Source organism: Gekko japonicus, unplaced genomic scaffold (genome assembly GCF_001447785.1).
Source record: "Gekko japonicus isolate JY-2015 unplaced genomic scaffold, Gekko_japonicus_V1.1 scaffold657, whole genome shotgun sequence".
NCBI lineage: Eukaryota > Metazoa > Chordata > Lepidosauria > Squamata > Gekkonidae > Gekko > Gekko japonicus.
The window spans coordinates 134413-161148 of NW_015175989.1; the positions used below are offsets into that span (position 1 = coordinate 134413).

The 26736-nt window shown below is 41.1% G+C and overlaps 2 protein-coding genes across 2 annotated transcripts in view; one reads left to right on the forward strand and one right to left on the reverse strand.

Annotated features, from left to right (window-relative positions):
* The window catches only part of IQGAP2 (IQ motif containing GTPase activating protein 2), a gene marked incomplete at its 3' end in the record, with an annotated part of 179566 nt that overhangs the window by 38039 nt on the left and 114791 nt on the right, over positions 1-26736 (reverse strand). Inside the window, exons 13-19 of the mRNA XM_015426336.1 lie at positions 17938-18028; positions 9180-9341; positions 6944-7086; positions 4799-4969; positions 2851-2934; positions 349-420; positions 32-101 (exon numbers count right to left, since the gene is read on the reverse strand). Coding sequence (XP_015281822.1) covers positions 32-101; positions 349-420; positions 2851-2934; positions 4799-4969; positions 6944-7086; positions 9180-9341; positions 17938-18028 — 793 coding nt within the window. The remainder of the gene's footprint in view (positions 1-31; positions 102-348; positions 421-2850; positions 2935-4798; positions 4970-6943; positions 7087-9179; positions 9342-17937; positions 18029-26736) is intronic.
* F2RL2 (coagulation factor II (thrombin) receptor-like 2) lies at positions 20492-23937 on the forward strand. Its single transcript, XM_015426333.1, has 2 exons — positions 20492-20658; positions 22832-23937. Exons 1-2 carry the CDS (start codon positions 20595-20597, stop codon positions 23935-23937), a joined length of 1170 nt encoding a protein of 389 aa, XP_015281819.1. The 5' UTR covers positions 20492-20594.

A 26736-nucleotide genomic window follows, 5' to 3' on the forward strand; every position in this document is an offset into this window, starting at 1 on the left:
TTAAGTTCAGAATATAGGATTACACACTTACTCAATGTTCTATAATCCTCCCTAGCTTTGTTTGCTTTAATAAAGGCTTGAATTTTCACAATTTCTTCATTCTGAAAAAGATCAAGATTATGCACTTTTAGACACCACAGAACTGAAAATATCTATAATACATGACTACAGTTGTTCCTGTCTAAATGTAATACTAGTGAGCACAGTCAATGATAGTTTTTCATTCTCTAATCCCCCTCCCCAGATATAACAAAGGCAGCGGATGTCTGCTTTATTATGAGGTTCTGTTTTTCTGCAGCCAAACTAATATGGTAGGAGCCAAAGGGTTTAGGGGGAAAAAAGCCTTACATGATCTTTGAAGTATTGCAGCCGTTTCCTATATGCTCTTCTTGCTAACCACATTTTGACCCATGACTGAATCTGAAAGTCAAACAGGAATACAAAGACTCTTCAGCTCAGCAATAAGTAGCTTTTGCTTTTATTCTGCATTTTAGAAATTATTATTTGAAGAATCAACTGTTCACAAACAACATACTGGCAAATCAGATCTTTTGCCCAGTCAGATAGATTGTAAAACACACACAACATTTTAAGTCAAACTAAACTGATCATAAAAGTTATTGCACTGAACTTTCCAAAATGCTAAGGGGAGAGACCAACTTCTGTTGAGGCAGTGATGGCAGCATAAAGGTGGGGCAGATATGCAACAGAGGCATGTAAACAGAAGAAAGGGATGGCTTTTAGGAGCCTTCCTCAGGATTTTCAAAAGAAGCTGTAGTTAGCCTGGGCGTTTAAAATAGTTGTACACACAAATGGACTGGTTCCAGGTTTGTGAAGGGGAGCAAGCAGAGCGTGCCCAGGCCCCCCTCTCCCATCTACTGCCACATCCCTGCTCAGATCCCCCCCCCTACATCTTTCCCCACCAGCTGGTTTGTTTGTTAGCCCTCCTACTGCCTGCACTCCAGGCTGCATGCACTGCATACACATCCTTAACCCAGTAGAGCCTGGATAGTGAATGAGGGTAGGAGACAGCCCCAAAAATGGCTTCCACAGCCTACCTTCATTCACTCAGTGAAGATCCTTGTGTGTTAGCAGTCAGACCCTTTCTCATGCAGAAGGGTAGTTAGCGTGAGAGAGGAGAATACCCTTCATACAAAAATCATCTCAAAAATCATAAATACTCTCTCTCTCTCTCTGACCCAAAGTGAAGCAACATGGAGTCCAGCCAGAGACAAGCCAGAAACAGGCCTGGGAAAATACTTCTTTATTTTTGAAGGTGAGTATTTTCAGCTGGCTGGCTAACAATCCTTCCTCACCCTAAGGGGATGCATAATTAAGGATAATAGGTTTCCCAAGAAGCTATGATCTAGCCCCAGCCTTGTTTCCTCTCCTGACCCATTTGCCCCAAATTAGCATTTCAAAGCTGGTAGTTTTCCCATCCAGCAATTGCTGCATCATCAAAGGAAGATTCACACCTTTAGGTTATACTTCTGGAATACCCATCAAAGTTCCCCAAATAAACACATCAAAGCCTCTTCCACACCTTTTGTGCATCACCAGAAAGCTAATTATTTTGGGGGCATCATGTCAGCACAGCCCCAGGGAACACTTTTCCTATATCAAGCTCACCTAGACACCAGTCCAGTGTGTGTGTGTTCCTGACAAAAACCTCACAATCCTACTTGTGTGTGGTTCCCCTTTTCTTCTTCCATGTGAAACGCTGGTCATTTTTGTTGCTGCTTCTGAGAACCTGTCTTCAAAACCGGTAATTGTATAGCCTTCCCTGAATTACTTTTCCCTGCTACTCCCTTTTATCTTCTTCTTTGTTAGCCTGTGTGTTTCCCACATGCTTTGTGTGTATGTTTTGATCTTTTATTTCTTTTATAATAAAACACCTTTTCAGTTGAACTTCTGACTGGTTTATTTTGAGAGCTCTCTAAGGGAAATTGGTGGAAATCCCAGTTACCTGAACCTCTCGCTTTGTCTCTGCTTAAGCTAATTCCCCCCACTAATTGGCAGGGACTGCCAATTTGGGCAACATGTGCTGGGGTGGCAGCTACTGCCAGAGCAACATTGTTAAGAATCTGAATGGCCAATCAAATCTCCAATGGCCAATTAGAAGCTATGCTGAGCAAAAGCTGCACCCACTGTCTAAAAACATTTGGCAGGTACCATGTTGGGAACCCTGATTTAAAATACAGACATATATGTACGGGGCTCTTGAATTAAGGGTACCCATTATAATGTGTAGCCAATATGGCTAAGTCCACATTTTTTAAAAAAGAAGCCATACTGGTTCTCATTGGCTCTTTTAAACCCAATACATGCTCCTTTTAAGGCACTTTTCATATATTGTCCAATTTGAACACCATCACCATCACATAGCCCCTCACTGTGACAGAAATCTTTGCACTGCCCTTTCACAGAGTTCATATTATAGAATTTTAAAAATTAAAGTTAGCATTAAAGGTAAAGGTTCCCTTGCTCGAAATTCAGTCGAGTCCGACTCTAGGGTTGCAGTGTTCATCTCCATTTCAAAGCCGAAGAGCCAGCGCTGTCCGAAGACGTTTCCGTGGTCATGTGGCCGGCATGACTAAACACCAAGGCGCACAGAACGCTGTTACCTTCCCACCAAAGTGGTACCTATCTACTTGTAATTTCTTGCTTTCGAACTGCTAGGTTGGCAGGAGCTGGAACTAGAGACGGGAGCTCACTCCGTCATGCAGCACACTTGGCTCTTGAACTGCTGAACTAATGACCTTCCACAGCCTGCAGTTCAGCGTCTTAACCACTTGAGCCACAGCAGCTCCAAAGTTAGCATTACAGTTCTCCAAATACAGATTTACTTACCCTGATCACAGAAGCAACATTCTTTTGAAGCATCTCAAGTCTTTCAGAGTAGGCTTTCCTTTGCTTATAACCCTTCCAGGATGCCTGTTTATTGGGTTTTTAAAAGAAAGAAAGGGTATCAGGACTATGACTGATTCAAAGTGTTTTGTAAAAAGCTTCTGGCTCTACCTTTGGAGTTTTGACTGTGGAAAACACAAGCACATGTAGAGTGCTACTTAGTTTCAACTCCTACACCTCCAACATGGCTCTTCCTAAGGTTGTTCAGGTGGGAGGCTCCTACTATTATACCTGATCTTCAAACACAATAGAGATCAGTTTCTCTGGAGAAAATGGCTACTTTTTGGACCCTGCTGAGGTCCCTCCCCTCCCCAAAACCCATCCTCCCAAAAATCTCCAGGTATTTCCCAACCCAGAGCTTACAACTCTAGCTCCCCTGAACAAACCATAACTTTTAGGTGACCAGCATGCCTCTTTTATCACCTTTCTTTATCAGGAAATGAAGAAACCGTAACATTAACAGAAAAACAACATGTCTATAGAATAGAGATGAGCGGATCTAACTATCATGAAAATCGAGACACAGAATTAGTAAAAAACTCAAAGTAATCTAATATAGAAGGAAACCTATTTACATGTAGAAGAATGTGTAAACAGGGCAGAGATATTAATGTAGGCAAACAAATTAACAATAGTTGTGATCCAAATCAGTTGGAGGGTCTTCAACTTGCTGATCCTACAGACTCTGCTGGAATTCTAGGTAAATAAAGCGAGCACCACCACTATAAAATGAGTGCCATGAGAGCAAGGCAAAATGGCTGTCATGTGGATGGCACAAATCTCAAAACACTGGGAGGTTCCACAAAATGCTGACGTGTTCCAAGCCAAGTGTCCTTCTGTGATGAAGACAGCCATGGATCGGTCTACAAAAGGGTGGTGATGGTGGTGTCAGGTGGATTTTGAGAGTATAAGAGTTCAGGAAAATTATTAGATATGTGTGCCTTGCCATGTTGTGTTGAATGATGCCTGAGGAATGAGGAGAGAAGGAGCACTTGGTGGCCTGGTGTCTGGACAGATGGCATGGTGTTGTGGGTTCCAGTAGCAAGAGGAAAAAATGGTGTGGCCACAACTTCAGGTGGCACCCCTTGTTGAGCTGCCACTGGTGACAGGTACATCCAAATGGGAGCTCCCTACAGGCACAAAGTCAATGTCTCCTCAGTTCTTCTGAAGCACTTCCCAGCATTAAGAAGCAAAGGAAAGCTGGAACTGAATCTTTCCTTTGGGAAGAGATGCTGTTTGCTTTCATATTTTAAACAAATGTAAAGGTTTGTTCTCTGTGTGGCTGTGAAGTACCTGTCCAGGATGAGCTCAGTCACTCACTTGGTAGGAAGCGACCCAAAACTCACTGTTTTTCCTCCTGTTCTATTCAATACCCTTTGGATTTTATGTACAAGAGTCAATAAAAAAGTAGGCTCAAGGAAATACCCTTATCAGCCACACCAGAGATCTCTAGCCCAAAGAGTACACAAGACATCCTCCACCAATGTGCTGTAAGAATGTAAGGGGTATTCTTAAACAGCACACAAGACACAGCAGTGTCAGATTGTAACACAGAGGCAGAGGTCTATTTAGGCAAATGCAGTGATTGCCAGGGTTTCTGGAGGGGCTTCCCCATTAATCCAGTTCTTGGCTATGACAGTCAGCAATTGGCTTTATGTTCATCTAATCCTTGATGATTGAATCCATGGCAAAGGACTCTAACTGTACAGTTTTAATGCTCTCTCACTGCATGCATGTTTACAGAAGGCTTTCAAGTGTATTTTTTGTCTCAGCTTCAGCACAGAGAGAAAATGCACTCTTAAGACTACTGTCTAACCTCATTCAGGAATAAAGCGAGTTATGGTTCATTAACTGTCAGAAGCAAAGATGATGCTATGGTAAATGGCTGTACCTGTATTTTTATCACAGATGGTTCCTGGCTTTGGAGGTATGCCTTTCTTTCCTTATATTTTTGCCTTACTAGGAATCCCCTTGCTTGAGCTTGCAGTTGGATGATCAGGTCTTCATTTGCAAACCACAACTGTTCTCTGTTGTAATCAGATGTAATTTGGCTAACAATATTCTAGGAAAAAAATAATTAAGGGATCAGACATAACAAAAGTAGCCAAGGAAAAGTCATCAGCATCTAAATTGCATCTTTTCAGCTAAGACTAAAGCTCTCCACGTGGGCTCAACATCAGTGTTTATGCTATACTTGTCTCATTTTAAAATGCTGCCAAGATCATTTATCAATACATCTTGCAACACTATGTTTCCCTGCTGTGTAGAACACCTTATATTGTTCATAGTTGAGAACTTTTGGATGAATTTTAAAACAGAAATGCTTGGATCTTACTGCAAATTGTGCCTACTTCAGAAGAGACTAAACATTTCAGGAATAATAGATCACAGGACACTCTTCTAAATAAGTCTGCAAAATTCACTTGTTCCAAAGACTACTAACTTGTGTTACCATGTGACCATTTGCATATTGCCTGTATTGTGCTTATGATATGTTGCTTACATGTATAAATATCTGTGCCTTTGAGAGCCGGAGGCTCATTGCTATGTGTGTGTGTGTGTGTTGCTATGGACTGCGATGGCAGGCCTTGCACCCCGAGGTTGCCCACAGTGGGGGCCTGACAGGGATGCCTGCCACCAAGTATTTTGCCTGCCATGGAAATTTCCACTGCACCCTGGTCAAAAGCAGATGCCTGCTCTGGAATGTTGCAATGTGCCCCAGTACCAACGAGGTCACCATTTGGGGTACACAGAGAGACGCTTGGATGAGCAACAGATCTGACCAGCAGTGATGGACGGTGGGAAGGAGTACAATTCCACCTCGTTATCTGGCTTGGCATCGAAAAGACAACATCCTTTATGGCTTGGGTACCCAACATCTGGCGCAGCAAAGAAGTTGCCAGGGAAACGGAGGTGCAACCATCGCCAAATGGCCCCGCTTTGATGTAGGATAGGAGAATCTGCATTTTATCCACTGCCTCTCTTGTAGGATGTCACCCCTGCCCAACCTATAGCTTAGGAGTAGAGGACGTACCCCAAGTTTTATGATAGACAGAGACTGCCCCGAAAGGCAGCTTTTAAAAGGAGAAGCAAGCCTTTGTTCTCCGGCTAGCTCACCCTTACCCCTAGTCTGCACTAAGGTGCTGCAGGTAACTCTTAAGTTCCCCGGAGTCGCGACCAGGGAGCGCACACGTGGCTGTGGCTGGCCCAGCCGTCGTGTGTCTAGAGTCCACCAGCTGTTGCCTTGGCTGCCCTTCTTGGAAAGAGGAGATTTCTTCTCTCAGTTGGACCTCAGATGAGTATGATCTTATATCTCATCCCCTTTGTTTGATGCTTTTGTTGTTTTTCATGCTTATTGTTTTCTTACCCTATTGTAACTAAGGAGCTTGTGTGAATTTGTACGCATCTGTTTTGGTATGTCTGAACAATTGCTTTAGTAAAGACAACTTGATTTTAACCCTAGCTGTTGTCTGTCTTCCTGGGAAATAGCGGGCTTTCAGCACGCGCCAATCCGACCTCTGTACACGGGTTTTAAACTCACGCACCGCCCGCCTCTGTACTCAGAGTCAATCCGGGCTCCCAGAACCGGTTCCGGTCCAGTTCGGGTAACACTTGCCCATAAATACTTATATCACATTAGTGGTGGAAAGTGCCGTCAAGTCACAGCTGACTTATGGCAACCCTGTAGAGATTCAAGGCAAGAGATTTCCAGAGGTGGCTTGCCATTGCCTGCCTCTGTGCCATGACTCTCATATTCCTTGGAGGTCTCCCATCTATAAACTAGCCAGGGTTAGTAGCCCACAAAACCTTTTATAATGAGAATCTTCCTTGCTTGATCCCCTAGAGTCAATCCTTATTTGCTTCAGGCAAATGGTCTTTTGCAAGTCTGTAAAGTAGATTCTCTAGCTCTGCATAAAAGTTAACAAGAAAACAGAGCTGAAGAGAGATGCATGAAAACTTGCCTTACTCAGTAATCGTCTGATTTCAGCAATGGGGCCAAATGACAGCATAATTTGCAAACACAGTAAGGTGTTACCTGGATCTCTTCACCGGTCAGCCAAGAGGTTTTTGGTACAATTCCTTCAGGGGGAACACAAGTATCCTCTCTTGTTTCCACATTAAAGTAATAATCATACATGTCTTGTACTGAAGATTTGATCCATGGGCCTTCATCGGGATCTAAAAGTATTAAAAGGAACCACTGTTATTCCTTCCATCCTACCCAAATAATATAAATGTGCCTTTACCCATCTTTCTGTATTCCTCCATCATCCCAGGAGTCCATTTGTCTGGAGAATAATGCATGTTCCTGGCTGAACCATGCTGAATATACATGCAACAGCTATATGTGGATCCAAGCTTCATGTGCCCTCCATACCATCTCATGTTTATGGGCCCTAATAGACCACAACCACACAAAGATTTGTTAAGAACCAATAATTTGCTCCAAAGAATGCATTAGAAAAAAACGCTGGAGGAGAATAATATCAACAGTTATTAGTCATTTATTTTGAACCCTTGCCTTTTGATCAAATTATCTTCCAATGCAGCTCACAGTGACAAAGAGCAATTCTAAATGGATCTGCTGAGAAAAAACAGCCATTTTATTCAGTGGGGCTTACTCGAAGGAAAGCATTCTCAGGATTGCAGCCAGAGAAGGTACGGTTCTTATAAATGAACACAACACAGGAAACATAGATTCCTATGAAATGTGGCTCCCAGCTGGTCTCTTGGACTCTGGAGACATGCCTTCTTGCTGCTCTCTGTTGTTCCTGCTCCTGTCATTACGGAGTTGCAATCAGACCAGAGGAAATAGTTGTTTAGGAATCCAAGCAACTACAAAGCAATGGCCTGTTTAGCAGGATCCAGACAGGCATCGGGAAAGATGCAAAATTTCCCCTAGTCTATCATATTTGTCTATCCCTCATGTTTAGAATTTATGCCAGGAACAAAAGGCTAATTTTTTTTTCTGTTATACATTCAATTTCCTTGGCTCCTTTCCAACAATTTTGGCTTCTCTTTCTCTTCATTTGATCTGCTTCCCTTATAGGAGGGCATATGAACAGCCATTGTACAGAAGCTGCTATTAATTTATCTTCAATGCAACCTCTACACAGCAAGCCAGCAAAGATCTGCCAAGCAGAGAGACATCCTTCCTCCACACCATACCACACCATCACAAAGCCAAATGTAACTTAAGGAAGTTCAGTGTTAGTATGAACTGAGGAAAGTTCTAACTTCCTACATACAGCCAAAACAAAATGAAAAACAGGCCATTAAGCCTACTATGTGGATCAACAGAAAAGGAAGAGAGCAGGATGTTTGCACATGGTACAACATAAGACTGCCAAGGAAAGTCTTCCGGCAAGAAATAATGCTACAAGATGCACCATTTTTCCCATTTACCCCCAAGAATCAAACACAGATTTGGATAGGGAGGAAAGAGGATGCAGAAATCTATATAGCCCCCTGGGTGGAACAGGAGCAGAATTTTGCCTCACAGCTGCCGCCTGCACCTCCACTTGGGGTCACACTCACACTTCATATACAATTTGAGACATGTGATCTTAAAGTAATGCTGGTAGAAGCCAGAAACCACTGAGCAGCATTGAAATATTGCATTATTGCCCTGCACCTCTTGCTCCAGATGTTTCACAGGAAACAAAAAGCCAGTCACTGTGAGAAACAGGATGCTCTGCTTGATGAATCACTGTTTTGACCCAATAATATAGTTTCTATATTTTTTAAACAGTCAGAACTTTTCCTCTATCATGGGGATTGTAGTTACAAAACTTGCACACTCAGGTCTTCAGACATTTAACTATATGGGGAGAATCTGTGAAGGCACAGACACAGTAGTGGGACTCTGGAATGTAGAGAATCCTCCAGATGTAGCTTTTCAGGGAAAGCTTAAACGAGAGCAGTAGCTACAGAGGCAGTAAAATTTGCATGGAGAAGAGCTACAAATCAGATCAGATATCTGAATCTTGAGAGCACAAATGCCCTTCTTCATTTCTCCCATGCTGTGCATTTTTAAAATTACAATATACTCCCCACCCCCCGCTGCCACAAGAGTATCTGGGGGCACCTTATAGAATATGTTAAGCATCAATGACATTTCCTTTCAAGAGTTCACAAACCCATGTTGTATTCATACATGCTCAAAAAAACAGATCAGCAATGCACTAGAGATGTTAGTTATGAAGTGTACAAAAACAGATGTTTAAATTCATTCACTCTACTATGTATAGTACACTACATTAAGGTATTACCTTTGGCTTTTAGGCTTTTGGCGTCCAACAGACTATTGTAGTAGGTTTCAGCACACTCTGGGACAGCTCTTAAACTGAAGTTAGGAGACTGCAATATGGCTACAATCTGTGCAGAATCTCCATTTTCCAAACACTGGTTTATCACCGTAGTGCCAATGGCCACTAAAATGACAGAATTGTATTTAGCATTAGCAAATGTTGATTTCAAGTGATGTGTCACAGATGCAGTTGTATTTTCTAGTGATTTAGCAAAAGAATACCCTATATTCCAGGCAGAAAATGTTTCTAAGGACCAAGTGCAAAAATCTTAAATAGAACTGAATCACTCAACATTCCTTATTTCTTCCCTTCCATGTCCAGCTTGTGTCCAATCCATATTGCTACATTTCCCTGAAGTGGGGCTATCAGACAAGTGGGAGAGGATCCAGTGTTCCTTGCATTAGGGAGAGGCAATCGTTTCCCCCCCAGAGTTGAAGGTGGTCAGAATCACAGACAACTTCCCCCTCTGCCCTGAATAAGTGAAAGTGGATCCAACCAAAATGTGTGCATGAACTCCCCCACCCACAAGATTTTCCTTGTTGGTCTGATTTGAGGGAGCTTTTAATATATTTTAATACAAATATTTAACTCAGGAAGTGTTTGAAAAGTTTCATATCCATTATTTTTCCATCCCAATTCTTCTGCCTCATCTGCCCACCCCTTCATAATACTGTCATGACAATTAAGTCCTGGTTTCTCTCAGTTCAAACACAACCATGGAACAGTAAACATCTGGGCTCAAATGACAGTGTTTAAGAGAGGGTAGAAAGTGACAGGAAAGAGCTATTGCTTCCTATTGTAAACAGATGTTTCTTCCCTCCCACTATCTCTTCTGATAAAACAGGCCTGGCATATTTTGGAAACAATGCAAGACCCAAGGGTCATTTCCTGCAGGAGCACACAGGAGCGGAGCTCTGGCAGTAAAGAGCCCAGGGGGCAGGCACATGCCCCACCCCTGCTCCCAGCAGCCCTCAGTCAAAGCAAGAAGCAGCCAGGTAAGCTGCAGAGCCCCCCGGCCCAAAATAGTCCATTGGCACCTTTAAGACCAGGTTTTATTCAGGTACAAGCTTTCCCTCCTCTGTGAGGACAGATCTGCATCCCCCCTCCCAATAGCTAGCAATCCAAAACAGTCCAGTGGAGCCTGAGCGGTAGGCGTTGCCTTCTGACACACTTCTGGTGATGTCAGGGTGTGTGGCATATGCTAATGAGTCATGCTAATGAGCTCCTGCACCTCTTTTTCTACAAAATGACCCCTGGCAAGACCAATTCAACTCTAAAATTTCAGGAGTTCATATATTATTTTTCAAAGAACCTTATTTCTTCATTCACAATGTAAGAACCTTTTTGTATCTGTATCTGTATCGTAATTGTATTTGAACCGTTTTAACTGATTTTATGTGAATTTTATTGATACCTATGTACCGGGTAATGTAAGCCGCCCTGAGCCGGCTCGCGGGAGGGCAGAGTATAAATTGAATAAATAAATACATACATATATACATTTATATCATCATTAGCCACTTGGAACATAGAATGAGACAGTACAGATGTTTATATTTAGAAGAAGAAGAGAGAAGAGATTGGATTTATACCCCGGCCCTTTACTTGAAGTCTCAGAGCAGCTTACAAACTCCTTTCCCTTCCCCTTCCCACAATAGACACCCTGTGAGGTGGGTGGGGCTGAGAGAACTCTGACACAAACTGCTCTTTCAGGAACAGCTGTGCCAGAGCTTGTGACTGACCCAAGGTCACATCAGCAGGTGCAAGTGGGGAATCAAACCCGGTTCTCCCAGATTAGAGTCCGCGCACTTAACCACTACACCAAACTGGCTCATTAAAAAAAAAAACTTTGCTCAAATTCTGAAAAGTACATGATTTCTTGCTGTATTTCTATGAAACACATTCCCCCCTGCAATAAGATGACATCAGAAGTCCAAAAGGAAATGGGGGAAAATACATACATTTGGATTCTGCCAGGAAGATAAAAGCCAAATGCATAGTGCATTCAATCTGTGGTCAATCTACACAATAAGGCACAACACACAGTACAAAGTTCCTAGGGCTGTAGCACCTGTAGGGGAATGACTGCATAAATGAATGATCTTCCATCCCAGCTTTCCTGAAAAACTAATTCTATGGAAAGTTAATATGCAAGAGAGAAGGGTTTGATCCTTCCCTGTTACCCATTGTGCTAGCTTTCTGTATGTGTTTTTTAAAGGTGAGCACCTATCCAATGCCACAACTGTTCTCTGAAGTTGTATGGGCCATGGAAAGCTCTAACACATGCTTTATATTTATTACAACTACTTTTTTCATCAAGAGACAATATACTTAAGGTACAGTGACATCCAATTCAGTAGCTTGACATCCATGTATTTATAGCTATCAGATATAATATTCCAGATGCACATACTCTGCTCTTATGTAAGAATGTTTGTTACGACTGTCAGTGGACAAACAAAGCGTATGGAAGGTCCCTGCCACACGGCAGAAAAAAACACGGGCAAAGTGCGGCTATTCAGAGCCGCACCAAAAGAAACACGTGGCGGTGGGATCACTTTGATCCCCTGAGCCGCCGCGCCATTGCTCCCCGGCATGATCAGATGCCAGGGAGGAAGCCACCGAGCGGAGCGGGAGGCCGTCAGCTGCGCATGCGTGTGCATGTGCAGTTCGGCTGGGAGCCTCAATTGCTCCAGAAGATGGACGCTTGGGCGATCCGACGGCCGCGCTTGCTGCAGCGTCTCTGGTAAGTCCTGCTTGGGAGGTGGGTTTTTTTAACAGCGGATTTTCGGCCGTAAGGGCCGGGTGCGCACCGCTTTCCAGATGTTGCGGTGAGATCGCGCCCATTTGCTGCGCCCCCGAACCATCCCTCTCCCGGCCCAAAACCTTTCGTGTGACCAGGGCTAAAGCTTAGTTAATGTCATTTTTCTAAGGCTGTGTTAGATTTGGCCTTACATCAGTCACTAAAAGGAATATACACTTGAGATTGCTTAAGTATGTCTACCTTAAAGTGGGGGCAAAGTACCCTGTAAACAGGTATAAATGCTTGGTTTCAAAGTTCATGTTTTCCAAAAGCAGGTCAAGCTGTGGCCTTTGACAATGAAGATATATAATTTACTGAACAAAATTATAAAACCATGCAAGATTCCCATCAAAGCTGGAAATCCTAGAAACATCTATTAACTTTAGTTGGCTATTACATACCAATACAGCTTGCCTCTATTTCATTTCTTGTATTGTTCAATATTAATCCCAAGAACGGAACTTTTAAAATTTCCAGTTTTTACAATGTTTGCCTTCACAATAAACCTGTGAAGTAGGTTTGTATTTCCCCCCATTTTTATAGGGCTGTGGCCTAAGAGAAATCTGAAGAAGCCACACAGTTAAGTCTCCCCTACAGAGGTGGGTACAAACCCCTCCCCCAGTTCTAAGCCAAGTTTTCTATCAACTCTGCCATCTTACTTTTTATATAAGGACACAGTCATTTAGTTTTAGAAATTAACCAACACAGTAAAAGTAGTTCAGAGAGCAGTTCTATTTTCCTTAGATGCAGAAGCATTGAGTTGATGTCAGTGAGACACAACCTCAACATGCCTCAAGTTGCAGAATACAATCCACTTAGATGATTAATGGATACCAAACTGAATACTCAAAATTGGCAAGCATTTCCAGTTACAACTCTTCTATTATGAATGATATTTATTCAATTCAAAATCAGCATCTTCACTATCGGCCTCTTCCATTTTAACAAAACAAATATTTATAGGGATTGTATAATAGAAAGGTTATTTATTACTGACCTATCACTCTAAAAGAATGCAGATTTACCATGGTAACACTAAGGTTACCTAAACTTGCAGCTAGTCAAGAAATTTACATGCAGCAAACAAGCTGGTGTTCACATGATTGTGTGACACAAAAAGTATTTCTCTCCATAAACAGTAACTGCATTTTCCTTTGAATTATTGAAGTATATTTTTCTTTTAAAAAATCCTGATTTAGCCTTTCATGACAACAGAAGCATAGGCAACATGTCAGATTCTGACAAAGAATGGGAAGAGGAAGATTGTTAAACACTGAGTGTTGACACATAGCTGGTGTGCAACAAGTTATTTTAAATATTTTATTTACAGAAATTAAGACATGTGCATTGATATAGTTCCTGATTTGGAGAAGAAAATCCCATAAGTATTGCTTATCCAAAATTAAAAGACTGTTCTATCTCCTTCTGTAACTACACTTATTAATTCTGCACTATGTTTAATGGATGTGTCTGTGGCATGGCTATTTGTTGCCTTTTTGTAACCATATTATTCTTGCCACCAATGCCCCCTCTAAGCCGTGGAGTCTTGTGAACAAAAATTCTATTTTGTGAGCTACTGACATTAAAGTTGTGAGCGAGCGATTTGGCTCCTGCATAAATTAGTTTACTCTGAAGCCATTCTTCCTCAGCCAAGACAAAAATGTATGAGCTGGAGGCTAAAACACTGAGTTAGCTTACATTAACTCCGCTTAGAGGGAACACTGGCTGCAATCCATGTATTCAAAGTATTCAGACTCACGTTTATCAGAGCATTAGAATAGTACAAGGGGGGGACCCGCGATACTCGCGGAGGGGGGGGGAGAAGAGAAGTTTTGGCTCCGATTTTGACCAATAGGGAAGAAGAGGGCTGGGGAATAAGTGAACTGGTACAACAGGGAAAGCTGTTCTTCTTCCCAGAGGGCAGAGCCAGAAGGAAGGTTGCTGTGGGGAAAGAGAGCCTCATCCTGAGGGAAGGGTGAGTAGTCTAAAACATCCCCCCGAAATTTTTTTCAACTTTTTCGATTTTTGTGCACACGTGGGGACCGCCCCACGTGTGCACAAACCTCCCCCTCCCCTCCAAGTGCCCCCAGAGCGCGGATTTAGTGATCCGCACTCACGGGGGCAACTTCGCTATTAGTATATAGATCTTCACAACAGCCCGTGTGGTGCAGTGGTCACAGGGCTGGACTAGGATCTGGCAGACCCAACTTTGAATCCCCATGGAATATTGCTGGGTGACCTTGAATCAGTTACACACTTTCAGCCTAACCTACCTCATAGGGTTGTTGTGAGGATAAAAAAAATGTTTGGATTGTCTCATCCACATGTCTGCGTTACCCCTTAAATTGGATCCTAACCCTTGCCCTTTCTATACAATTGCGACAGATCAGGTTGTAGATATGTGGATTTGTCACTCTTACATCTAATGCTGCCCTAGGCTGCGTTCAGACCTGAGGAAAGTGAGGTAGGAATAAGGTGGTAAAAATTTAGAAGTGGCAGAATGGACTTCACCACAGCAGACAGAAAGATTCCACCATCTCTTTTGGCACAGTGTGTTGGCTTTCTGCTTGCAGGGAGCTTAACATTAACATTGCAAAATATGATCCCTGCATTTTTTATTTATTTATCCTTCGACTTGATATACCGCCCTAACCCCCGTAGGGGTCTCTGGGCGGTTTACAGTTCTTGGGTGCTAGTCACCTATATCAACCCTAACTACGGCCACACATTGGTACAAGGGGGGGGGGGGATTTCCATGTAGTACAAGACCAGCAGGAGGATTTGCATGTAGTACAAGACCAGCAGGAGGACAGAAGTGTTCTAAAATAACTCACTAAAACTATTCTGTTTGATAAACATTTAATTTCTTGCAAATGATACAAAGACTTCTGTTTTTCTTCCAACCCTAGGTATCATTGGGAGTACGAACAAATAAGTCTAATCGATCAAGTATACAGAAATCTCATTTTATTACAGAACATGATTTCCACTAGATCTGTTCTTTCCATTACTTGGTTAATAAAATCTTTACAGCCAAGGGAAAGAGATTCCATTGCATACAAAGTCCTGTCTTTTAATACAGTGTGTAGCTTGTCTTTAACTGCCATGCCAAGCTTTTACTGTATGATCTCAGGCAAAGAGGTAACCCGAGTTACAAATAAAAAAGCCACTATTCTTCACAATTCACTCTAATAGTAGTCTAAAGAACACTGGACAGAGTTTAACCTAAAGCAAACAATTTGGATTGAGAGCCAGTGTAGCGGTTAAAACTGGCAGACTTTAATCTGGAGAACGGGGTTTGATTCTCGACTCCTCCACATGAAGCCTGCTGGGTGATCTTGGGTCGGTCACAATTCTCTCAGAACTCTCTCAGCCCTACCTACCTACCTCATGAGGTGCCTGTTGTGAGGGAAGGCTGTTTTGAGACTCCTTAGGGTAGAGAAAAGCAGGGTATAAAAAACCTTCTCTCTTCTTCTAAATCACTGGTGATATTGTTCAGCATGTTAGCCCCTCTGTAGAGGTTCCCAGACCTTCTAAATAAATTGGGAACCATCAACAAAAATGGCTTTTGTTCAGTTCGACAATAAATAGTCCTATTCTCTGGACCTTAAAGTACACCACTTTCTTCCTTTAGTCCTTCATATTGTATCATCAGTAGGAACTTCTGCAAACCTGATGACCCATCCATAATACTGAAGTATGGAGGGGAGTGGGTGGGAATGAGTTAACACACTAGAGTCACTGAGGAAAAACTCACATGACTGTCCAAGAGGACAGTTGTGAAACAACTTTAGAACCTTGCCTCTGTTGTCAAGTGATAAATTCATGTACTGAGAAAAATCTATTATTATTATTTTTTGTTAAAAGCTTTTATTTTCTTGGGTATTATCAAACAGTTTAATATAACTTTTAATCAACCAATTGTCCCCTTTTCCCTCCCTCCCCCAAACGGCTTCCCGCAATGCGTCTCCCTTTTGTCCCATATAGTCAGTAAATCTCAAGATAACATCAATTAGCTTAATATTGTTCTAAACATAGTAAGTTTTGTTTCACATTCCAGTTTTTTTCTAAGTACATTTTAAAGTCCTTCCATTCTTCAAAAAATTCTTGGTCTTCTTCGTTATTCAACTTTCTGGTTATTTTATCCATTTCTGCCATGAACAGAACTTTTTGTATCCAGTCTTCTATTTCTGGTATTTTCTCTTGTTTCCAACATTGCGCATAAAGCATTCTCGCTGTTGTTATCAAATACCAGAACATAGTCTTTTTCAATGTGTTTAGTTCTTCCATTTTAAGTCCTAAGAGCAGAATTTCAGGTGCCTTCTTAAAAGAACATTTCAATATCTTTTGCATTTCGCTGTGGACTTTTGTCTAAAAGTCCACAGCTTGAGAAAAATCTATTATTTAAAACCATCCACACAACTGAGCTACCAAATCACAGTTTTGTCATTTTAAAGGAGCACAGGATCTGTGGTGATATGTGTACATTTAAAGAGGCACTATGCACAGAACCAAAATACAGAGGTATCCTTTACTCCTGGCAGTACTGCCATTATGAAGGGCAACTATTTAACACTGATAGACTGCCCCAGTCTAGTTCTCGATCTCCACCCCTAGATTGTGTGTATGTATATGGCAGAGAAAATACCTTCAAGGAGGGAGACCAGATAAAGTTCCTCACCTCTAGTGAGGCAACTGGCTCTCTTTCCTCAACAATTCATGTAGAGTAAGCTGAGCAGCTGGCTTGTGGGGGAAGAAGGTTCAGAAATTTCAAGACTAAGATCCAATTTTTAAAAGTTTATTCTAAGCATACACAGACAAATAAGGGAACTACAGAGAACATAAGCTACGATTTCTAAGCTAATTCAAAATTTACAAGGATTACTTGGTTTTCCCAACTTCATTGTGAGGCAGAGCATGCATTCCAAGGTTTGTAGTAACTTGCTAGTCCCCTATTTAAAGAGGTTAGGGCTCCTTTAGCTTGGAGAAATGACGCCTGAGGGGTGACATGATAGAGGTTTACAAAATTATGCATGGGATGGAGAACATAGAAAATGAAGTGATTTTCTCCCTTTCTCACAATACAAGAACTCGTGGACATTCGATGAAATTAATGAGCAGTAGACTTAGAGCAGATAAAAGGAAGTACTTCTTCACCCAAAGAGTAATTAACATGTGGAATTCACTGCCGAGGAAGAGGTGGCAGTTACAAGCATAGACAGCTTCAAGAGGCGATTAGATAAACATATGGATCAGAGGTCCATCAGTGGCTATTAGTCACAACATATAGATGGAGCATTATGTATGTCTATGGCAGTCATGTTGGTCTGAAGCAACAGAACAAAGTTTGAGTCCAGTGACACCTTTAAGAGCAACAACGTTTAAACACAAAAGCTTATACCCAGAATTAAACTTTGATGGTCTTAAAGGTGTCACTGGACTCAAACTTTGTTCTGTTTCTGGGACACTGATGCTCTGTATTCTTGGTGCTTGGGTGAGGCAATAGTGGGAGGGCTTCTGGTGTTCTGGCCCCACTGGTGGACCTCCTGATGGCACCAGGGTTTTGGCAACTATGTGACAGAGAGTGTTTGACTGGATAGGCTAATGGCCTGATCCAGCATTGCTTCTCTTATGTTCTTATTTCAGGGTTTCTATGGAAACAACAGGGTTCATCTTTGACCAATCAGAAGGCAGGGGGGCATTATGCAACTATACTCTCCAAAAAGATCTATACCAATTAACTATGTCTCCAGGCTCATGTGGGTTTTACACTCTGTACTTTTGGGGCTGCATACACAGCTAGGAGCAAAAGCCATGAGTGAGCTGCAAAGTCCTTTGGGGCATATATGGAGGGGGGGCAGGGAGCTCCCTAATCTTTGCTACAAGCAACATTAAAAGATTTAGATGAGTGCTTACATTTTGAGGCATCTTCCAAGTTTCTGTTGGCATCATCAATTCCTTTTTGGATTTCATCAAGCCACAGGAGTGATGAATCATCCTGAGTTTCCTAATTGAGGAGACAAAGACATGCAGCCCCAAATTAAAACAGTTTCTTAATGTCTGAATCTCTGTCAATTACAAACAAGTATTTTGTTGATACAGAATTCTTTGCAATCCTCTACCAGCCTCATTTCCTGTAATATAAAACTATCTAAACTTACACCTGCACAGTGCACAGATAGCACAGGTGGCTGTGCGGAGGATTTATGCCTGAAGTTTAGTCATTTCTTACAGTGTTGAACTTTACCCTTTCAATTCTATTACTTTATTTGAAAAAAATAACAACACATCCCTATTTTTACTATGTTAAATAGTTTTATTTGACAGCTGAGATGTGGGTTTAATAATTTATTCCAGAAAAGAGAAAAACATATAGAACATATTTGACAAAATGCACAGGAAGATGAGTCACCATCACAGGAGAACTCTAGCTTTGCAATTTCACAGTTTCTCCAATGGGAAGGAAACGTGAGTGAAGACAAAAAGCCACGTCATCCAAATGTACCGCAAATAACGTAAATTTACCACAATAAAAGGGGAGGGGGGTGTTAGCTCAGGCTTAAAAATACAGTCGGATGGTTGTCATACTGGGAAGCAGTTATGTTTTCAGCTGGACTACCTTGTTGGTTATTTTCACCAGAATTTGGCCTGTAAATTAACAACCACAACTGCAATTTACAGAGAGGCAGAAAGACATACATATAGGTGTAAATAAATTTGCAAAAATTGGGACATGAAAAATAAGTGTCAGGGAATAAAATGGGCAAAGTGGAGTAAAAGCTTAAAGCACTATGAATGACAAACTCCCTGCCCACATGATTTCACATGGATTCAAGTGGAGACCCTATTCTCATACTCTTACACATAACAGTTTGGCTTGCAGTCTATAACTACAACCAAATGGGTAGAATTCACAGCAAAAAATTGGGCTGCACAATTTGAACAACAAATGCCACAGGTATCTGTGACTGGAGGCTGCTTCTCCACTCTCAGGCCACTTCCGCATTGTCATTTTTGTTACTTGCTGGTCCCTATTGCTTCAGGGGTCCCCCCCCCCCAATGTGTTTTGCTCTCTCTAGTAGTTCCAGAGGGAGCCAAAACACATGTGGAAAAGGGGAGGGGGGAACCCAAAGCAACAGAGACAAAAGAGTGACAAAAACGACAGTGCGGAAGTGGCCTCAGTTAAGAGCTTCCTGCCTGGACAGCATGCACCCCAAAGGGTGGAAAAAGTGCCTTATTGCTCAATCTCTGTAGGCTGCTATAGTCAGAGGCAGAAGGAACTGTTGCCTTGAGTGCCATGGCTGTAGTAGAATTTACTCTTATGTGTTTAGATCTCCATTAGGTTTTTCAGCTGCACTGGATTTCCCAGAAAATTCCTTTTCTAGCGCTGGGGCAGTAGGAGCAAAGTCCACGTTTCAGATAACAACCACCTCCGAATTTGCCAGCATAAGGGACATAACATAACACATACAGATTCTCATTCTGCCAGAAATTCAGCAAGCAAGCCCATAGACCTGTTTGTTCAGCACTATTCTGGGGAGGAATATCTTGACAGTCACAGAAGGCAGCTTGTCAAGACTGCCCTCCATTGGCAGGCATCAACTATGAGGCCTGAAACCCCCCTGTTCCCATTCTCCCCACTTGAGAAAGGAAACAAATATCATTCCTGCATCAAACCTTTACCTGCATAGAGATTACTTCAAGAACAAGAGTTATCTTCTTCCTTCCTCTGAGTTAGGGCCATTATAAGAGATTATAAGAGAAAATACATGTGGGAAACATAATGATTGAAATTTGAATCTTTGGATTTGTTTTTGACAGTATCTCCAAGAATGAGCTGGCAGTCATCATTAATTCTGATAGGAGATCATTTAAAATCGACAGAACTTCTCTGTGTATACTTCTCTAGTTGCTAAATAAAGAGGCACTGCCATGGAAGAACACATCAGACCAATTCAAAGTTCTACAAGCCTATCTTTCAAGAATCTTATCTTGAATTTCTTCACAAAGTTATACAAAGCTTTGACTGTAACTACATATTTCCATAAATTTCAGTTCTTTAATCTTGTTGAATCGGCAAGGATTCCTCGCTCCTTACATATACCGTATTTTCCGGCGTATAAGACGACCCCCCACTTCTGAGAAGATTTCCCTGGGTTAAAAAGTAGTCTTATACGCAGGAAAATACGGTATGTCTATTATCACTGTATCATATTTTATTCTGCTATGCATAAAGACTGTTAACATCTAACCCTATCCTCAAATATAAGAGTTCCTACATAATAAGTTTAAAATTCTAGAGACTCTCTTCCTCTTGACTTATGGCAATTCAGGAGTTAATGTGTTCTTGTATAAAGGAAACTAATCTCTTGAGTGTTGGCTGAGCAGTCATGCGAGTTGCCACATACAGCTTGGTCACACCCTTCTTAAAGAGACTGGCTTGGTTTCCCACGTCCAGTATGTACAGAATGATTTGCCTACACAGATCTGAAGCTCCAAGCAATTTTTTGCTACAGTCTGTTTTAAGACATCATTAAGCTAAAACACACTTTGGAAAAATCTGAACTGCCATAATGAAAATTCTGCTCCTATTAACAAGTGGACTGCTCTTCCTCTCCTCCAGTTTATGCCAGAAAGGTAAGACATTCATATTCTCTGTGCTGTATGTCTAAGTGTTTTTAAAAATAATGGGCAATATTAACCAAATTAAAATTTATATAAATTTATATTTATATATATATATGAGAGAGAGATTTAGCAACTTTGCTGAGCTATGGAGGTAAAATGTCTGGTCACTGCCTAGATGGAAGACCTCTCCAAAGCCTATACAGTTGGGATTGACAATGAAAGAAAGATGAAATTTATATTTATATATATATATATATATATATATGAGAGAGAGATTTGGCAACTTTGCTGAGCTATGGAGGTAAAATGTCTGGTCACTGCCTAGATGGAAGACCTCTCCAAAGCCTATACAGTTGGGATTGACAATGAAAGAAAGATGAGGTATAAATAATATTAATTCAGTAAATAAATAATATTTTTACAGGCAGAAAAAGAGAAGGCATGCAACATACCTAATTTTCATTAGCAACATTTAGCTAGGCATCTTCAATAAAGCATTCAGTAACATCCCTTAGACCAAATAAAGTAAATGTCAAGGAATTATTGGGGGAACAGTCCCTCAGTCTACAAAAATGAAGGAGTTGCAGAATATTGATTTAATGACACACATAACATACCATTTTTATTAGCAATTTCCACTGCCCGGGAGTTTATTAATGGCCAGAAAAGTCCTGCAAATAACCTCTTTCTATAAAGTGAAAAAGCATTTAGCACTAAAACTGTAGTGAATTAATGAAAAAGCGTTTAATTTCTTTGGTACATTCACAGGGAAAATTCTTAGTACTGCCCTTGGGTTCACATACATGCACACATAATTTAAACACTTCAGTCAAAGAACAAAATTTGAGCCCAGTGGCACCTTTAAGACCAACAAAGTTTAATTCTGGATATACGCTTTCATGTGCATGCGCACTTTATCTAATACCACTGGACTCAAACTTTGTTCCATGTGGGCATGCACATGAATGCTTATACCCAGAATTAAACTTTGTTGGTCTTAAAGGTGCCACTGGAGTTAAACTTTGTTCTAATGCTTCAGAACAACATGGCTAACCACCTGAATCTAACTTCAGCCAAAGTTATGGAAAAGGAAAACAAACCTCTGTCACCCAATATGATCTATACGGCATGTGTATCCTGTGCAGTTAGCAAGCTTCTTTAAATTTAAATTTAATCTGAACATGAGAACTTCAAGGGGGGATAATTTCACCATTATATGGTGTTGTGATCTGAAAAGAGTTCACTGGATAAGGAAGAGGCTTTTGCTGGGGATACTGCATTGACTATCTGGCTTAACGGACATACACAGTTCTTTTTTGAGATTAGAAACCCCTCCTTAACTGTCCAAATGAACATGGGATCTGATGTTTATAACAGCCAGATACAGTCTAGTGAAACCTGGCTGGCTTCATCTTGCTCTGTCCTTGTAACTTGAGCCTTGAGGTCCTTGGGTGACTTAAAAAACAACTTATTAGGGAGTATTGTCCACTCCAGTATTTAAGAACCTCTTCTCAAGTGCTATCCTCTGTGCCCCACAGCAGACTGGAGGCAGGTGGAGACCAGAGGCATTGTGGGATCTCACCTTTTGAATGCTATCTCCACCTTGAGGCTCATATGGCACCTATCTTACTGTCCTTTAGACACCAAGCCACCACATTTCCTTTTACCCAGGCTTTAACTGAAGGATTCCGTATGTTTTAGGCTGTTTTTTATTGTTTGCATCTAGCCTAAGGACTGTTTTATGCATTTCATTTTAGGTGCCGAATGTCTGAGTACTGTTTTCATGCCACTGCCTTGTTTCTATTATCCATAATTTCTTACATTATTGTTCTGGCTTTACTTTGTGAACCACATTGAGGAGGGCTCTGAAGATATGGCCTATTTTCTAAATAAACAGCATGTTATTTAAGTCAGTGGGAGTTTTTGGGACTGGGTTGCTAAGAGTAACAAAACACAAGGTGCATGACAACCAATTTCATAAGCAAAAGAGCTTTTGTCCCTTTAAAAATTAAAGCACACAACAGAAAATTCCTTGGGTTCTCAAGTACTGCAAACTTGTACTAAAGGGATTTTCCAGCAGAGGCAAAAAACCTGCTGCAATATCATATGCTAAGAAATCCTTTTTACTGATGTCTTCAAGTCTGAATTTCAGCCACTTTAACTGTTTGTCTTTGACTTGTAGAAAACAAGTGCAACAGCAGCAGTTTGGGCTGTCAAGACGATATACCTCATGTAATCAAGACTTTCCGAGGCACTCCCCAAGACCAGCATGATGAGGAGATCCCTCCTTTTGCCATAGAAGGCCTGACAAAGACCAGCCACAACAAACAAAACAAGCTTTCTAGTGGGAAATCCAATGCCTCATCACTAAAACTAAACAATACCACAATGGAGTACCTCACCAGCTCACTGAGCACAAAACTGATACCAGCAGTGTATTTAGCTGTTGTTTTAGTAGGGGTACCATCAAATGCCCTCATTCTATGGATGCTGTTTTTCAGAATGAGATCAGTCCGTACTGCCATATTCTATACCAACCTAGCCATTTCAGACTTTCTGTTCTGCATTACGTTGCCATTCAAAATCGCATATCACCTCAGTGGAAATAACTGGATATTTGGAGAAGCGATGTGCCGAATCATGACTGTGATCTTCTATGGCAACATGTATTGTTCCATTCTACTCCTCACTTGCATCAGCATTAGCCGTTACGTGGCCATTGTTCATCCATTCACTTATAGGACTTTGCCTAAGCAACATTTGACAACATTTGCCTGCGGGATGATATGGACCATTGTCTTCTTATACATGTTGCCTCTGAGCTTAACGAAGCAAACCTATTATCTGGATCAACTAAATATTTCTACTTGCCACGATGTTCATAGTGACTGTGAAACTGCGTCACCTTTCCAGTTTTATTACTTCATCTCTCTGGCTGTCTTTGGATTCGTGATCCCCCTTTGTATTGCTATTTTCTGTTACTTTTCGATTATCCGGACGCTCAAAGTTTACAAGAACAAGTGGCTCTGGTACATTAAAATCAGTCTCCTCATCCTCAGTATTTTTGCTGTTTGTTACACACCAAGTAACATTATACTGATTGCTCATCAGGTGAATTACTACCACAGTGCTGGAGACAGTTTGTATTTCTTTTACCTTATTGCTTTAAGCCTCAGCAGTCTGAATAGCTGCCTTGATCCATTTCTTTACTTCCTCACATCCAAAGTTAAAGGAAAGACTAGTGCTTATCTTACCATGGCTAAAATAGCTCAGGAAGAATGTAGGTGATACACTTGACAAAATTGTACATACAGATTTGTTCATGAAATACTATTTAAGAATTATGTTTTTGTAATGGTAAAACTTTAGCAAAACACATACATTATGGATACAAGTTTTAAATGGTTTAATGAACAGTCCTCTTATGGTACACCTGACTAATAAGTGAGAACAAATGTTAACTCATGGGGCTACATGGTAAGCACACTGGTTTATTTTGTTGGCCTATTTTTATATATTGCTTTCTTATGATTAAAAGAAATTTTAAAATACCTCTTAACAACAAACGGTATCTTTAAATTGTAAGTTACGTTACACTTCCTCCAATCGCTCATTGAAGCTACATTGCAGTTTTGCTATTATGGAAGTAGATTTAAAATGGTAACAAAAGTTAATTGACAAGAATAATGTGAATTGTAAACTAGACAAGTTATTCTAGTTTATTCAACTTCAACTTCTATGATGTGCAACTAAGTCTCATGTGGTTGATCAGCTATTGTATTTGAAGAGTTGTATTTTCCATTTTTAAGATCCACGTTTCAATAAACTAGCTCTGATTTAAGCCAAACTAAAACTGTTAGAAAGCAGATCAATCAACTACAGATCTTTAACTCTCTTGATGGTTCTTATGTTTCCCTTTTTAGTTGAAAAGTAATTAGTGGAACACAAATGCAGTACCAATGCTTAATCTCACATTATTGCCTAACTTATATGGAACATTTCAGGAGTAGCTGCCACTCACTGTAGACATTTCCCATATGACATTGCTAATATCTGCACCACATGCATAGCTTAGGATAGTAACCATCAGATTCCATGACCAATGTAGAATAACCAAGCACAATACTTATGTTATGAGGTTACAAGTTAAACACATTTTCCTATGGAATATAAATCCTACAATCTCCCCCACATCTCTTAAGACAACATAGCGAATAACCTCAGGGATAACTATACACAGGGCTGCCAGTCCACTGGTGGGGGATCCCCTTCCTCCACCTCTCATTTCCCACTGTCACTTCGAATGGTGGCAGGCAAAATGTTTAACAAGTTTGTCGAGCCAATGGCATGATGTCACTTCCAAGGGAAACCAGTCCTCTCTAGGAATTACTGGCGATTTCTAGAGAGAAGTGATATCACTTTCAGGTTTTTCTAAAATAGTGGAAGGTATCTAGTCACCCAGTTGCATTAGGGAACCTTACTGTGTTACACACCAAGTAACATTATACTGATTGCTCATCAGGTGAATTACCTGAGAGCCAGTTTGGTGTAGTGGTTAAGTGCGCGGACTCTAATCTGGGAGAACCGGGTTTGATTCCCCACTCCTCCACTTGCACCTGCTGATGTGTCCTTGGGTCAGTCACAAGCTCTGGCACAGCTGTCCTTGAAAAAGAGCAGTTTGTGTCAGAGTTCTCTCAGCCCCATCCACCTCACAGGGGGTCAGTTGTGGGGAGGGGAAGGGAAAGGAATTTGTAAGCCGCTCTGAGACTCCAAGTGAAGGGTGGGGTATAAATCCAATCTCCTCTTCTTCTTCTTTTTAGCCAGCTTTTGGGGGCATGGGGCTGACTAAAGGAGAGATGAGTGCATGGCATCTAGGCTTTCAAGGAAGAGAAAGGGGCAAGCCAGGATAAAAGATCCAGGAAGAAAACAAGGGGATGAGCCCAATGTTATGCTAAGGAAAGCGCTGTTGTTGCAGCTGATTTATAGCGACCCCATAATGTTTTCAATGCAAGAGACTAACAGAGGTGATTTTAACATTGCCTGCCCCTGGGCAGCAGCTCTGGAATTCCTTGGTGGTCTCCCATCCAAGTACTAACCAGGGCCAACTCCACTTAGCTTCCTAGATGTGATAAGACCAGGCTACCCTAGGCCATATTAACAAATGCACACTAAGATAAGTGGCAATGTCAAGAGGTAAAAAAGAAAACCCTGCTAAAGCTTAATACATTAATTAATTGATCCTAAGGGTTTATGCATAACCAAGCTGTGCTGTGTTCAGTCGGACTTACTTTTGACAAATGATTTGAAAATGGCCATTTTAATACAAAAAACATCAATATGTACACGTTTTCTTCAAACAAACTATTGAAAGACATTTGCTTATATAGCTTAATTATCATGGCTAAGAAGCAGATGCTTGAAGAATAATAAAATAATGTGTCCTTGTGAAAGGACTTTTTTTGCTATTCTAAACTAATTCTGCTGTGACGATTTTGAACTACCATGCAGCAATAAACGATCTAGTACATTTTAGAACTCCTACCCCCTTCTCCAGAGGAGCTCAGAACAGTGCACCCAGTTCTTCACAACTATCCTATGATGTGGGTGAGGCTGAAAGAAAGTGAATGGGCTCCAGGGTCATCAAGCAAACTTCATGCCAGAGAGGCAATTGAACCTCCCAGGTCCTTGTTCAGTTCACTAACCACTGCACTACACTGAGCTAGCCTCACACCTCCAACAAGCTTTATCAAATGCATAAAGAGCAGAGGCACTGGGTTGAGGGACAGCAAAGAACCAGTTGGCAAGTTAGAAAGCAAATGCTCTGCATATTCTGATGGCTAAGAAAGTCTAAGGACATTCTGTATATACTTGATTGTGTATGTTATGCCATTAAAGGTCAGAATTGAATTGAAAGTCTAAGGAAACACTCAATGCTAACATATACTATACAAATCTCTACATGCAGATTTGCTGCTTTCTACCTACGTAGGAAAATGTAGGAAAATTCTTCATATGCAAAGAGGCCCACAGTTTTTAAATAAAGAACTACAACTTCAACATAAACAAATTACAGATTTGTTTGTTGTA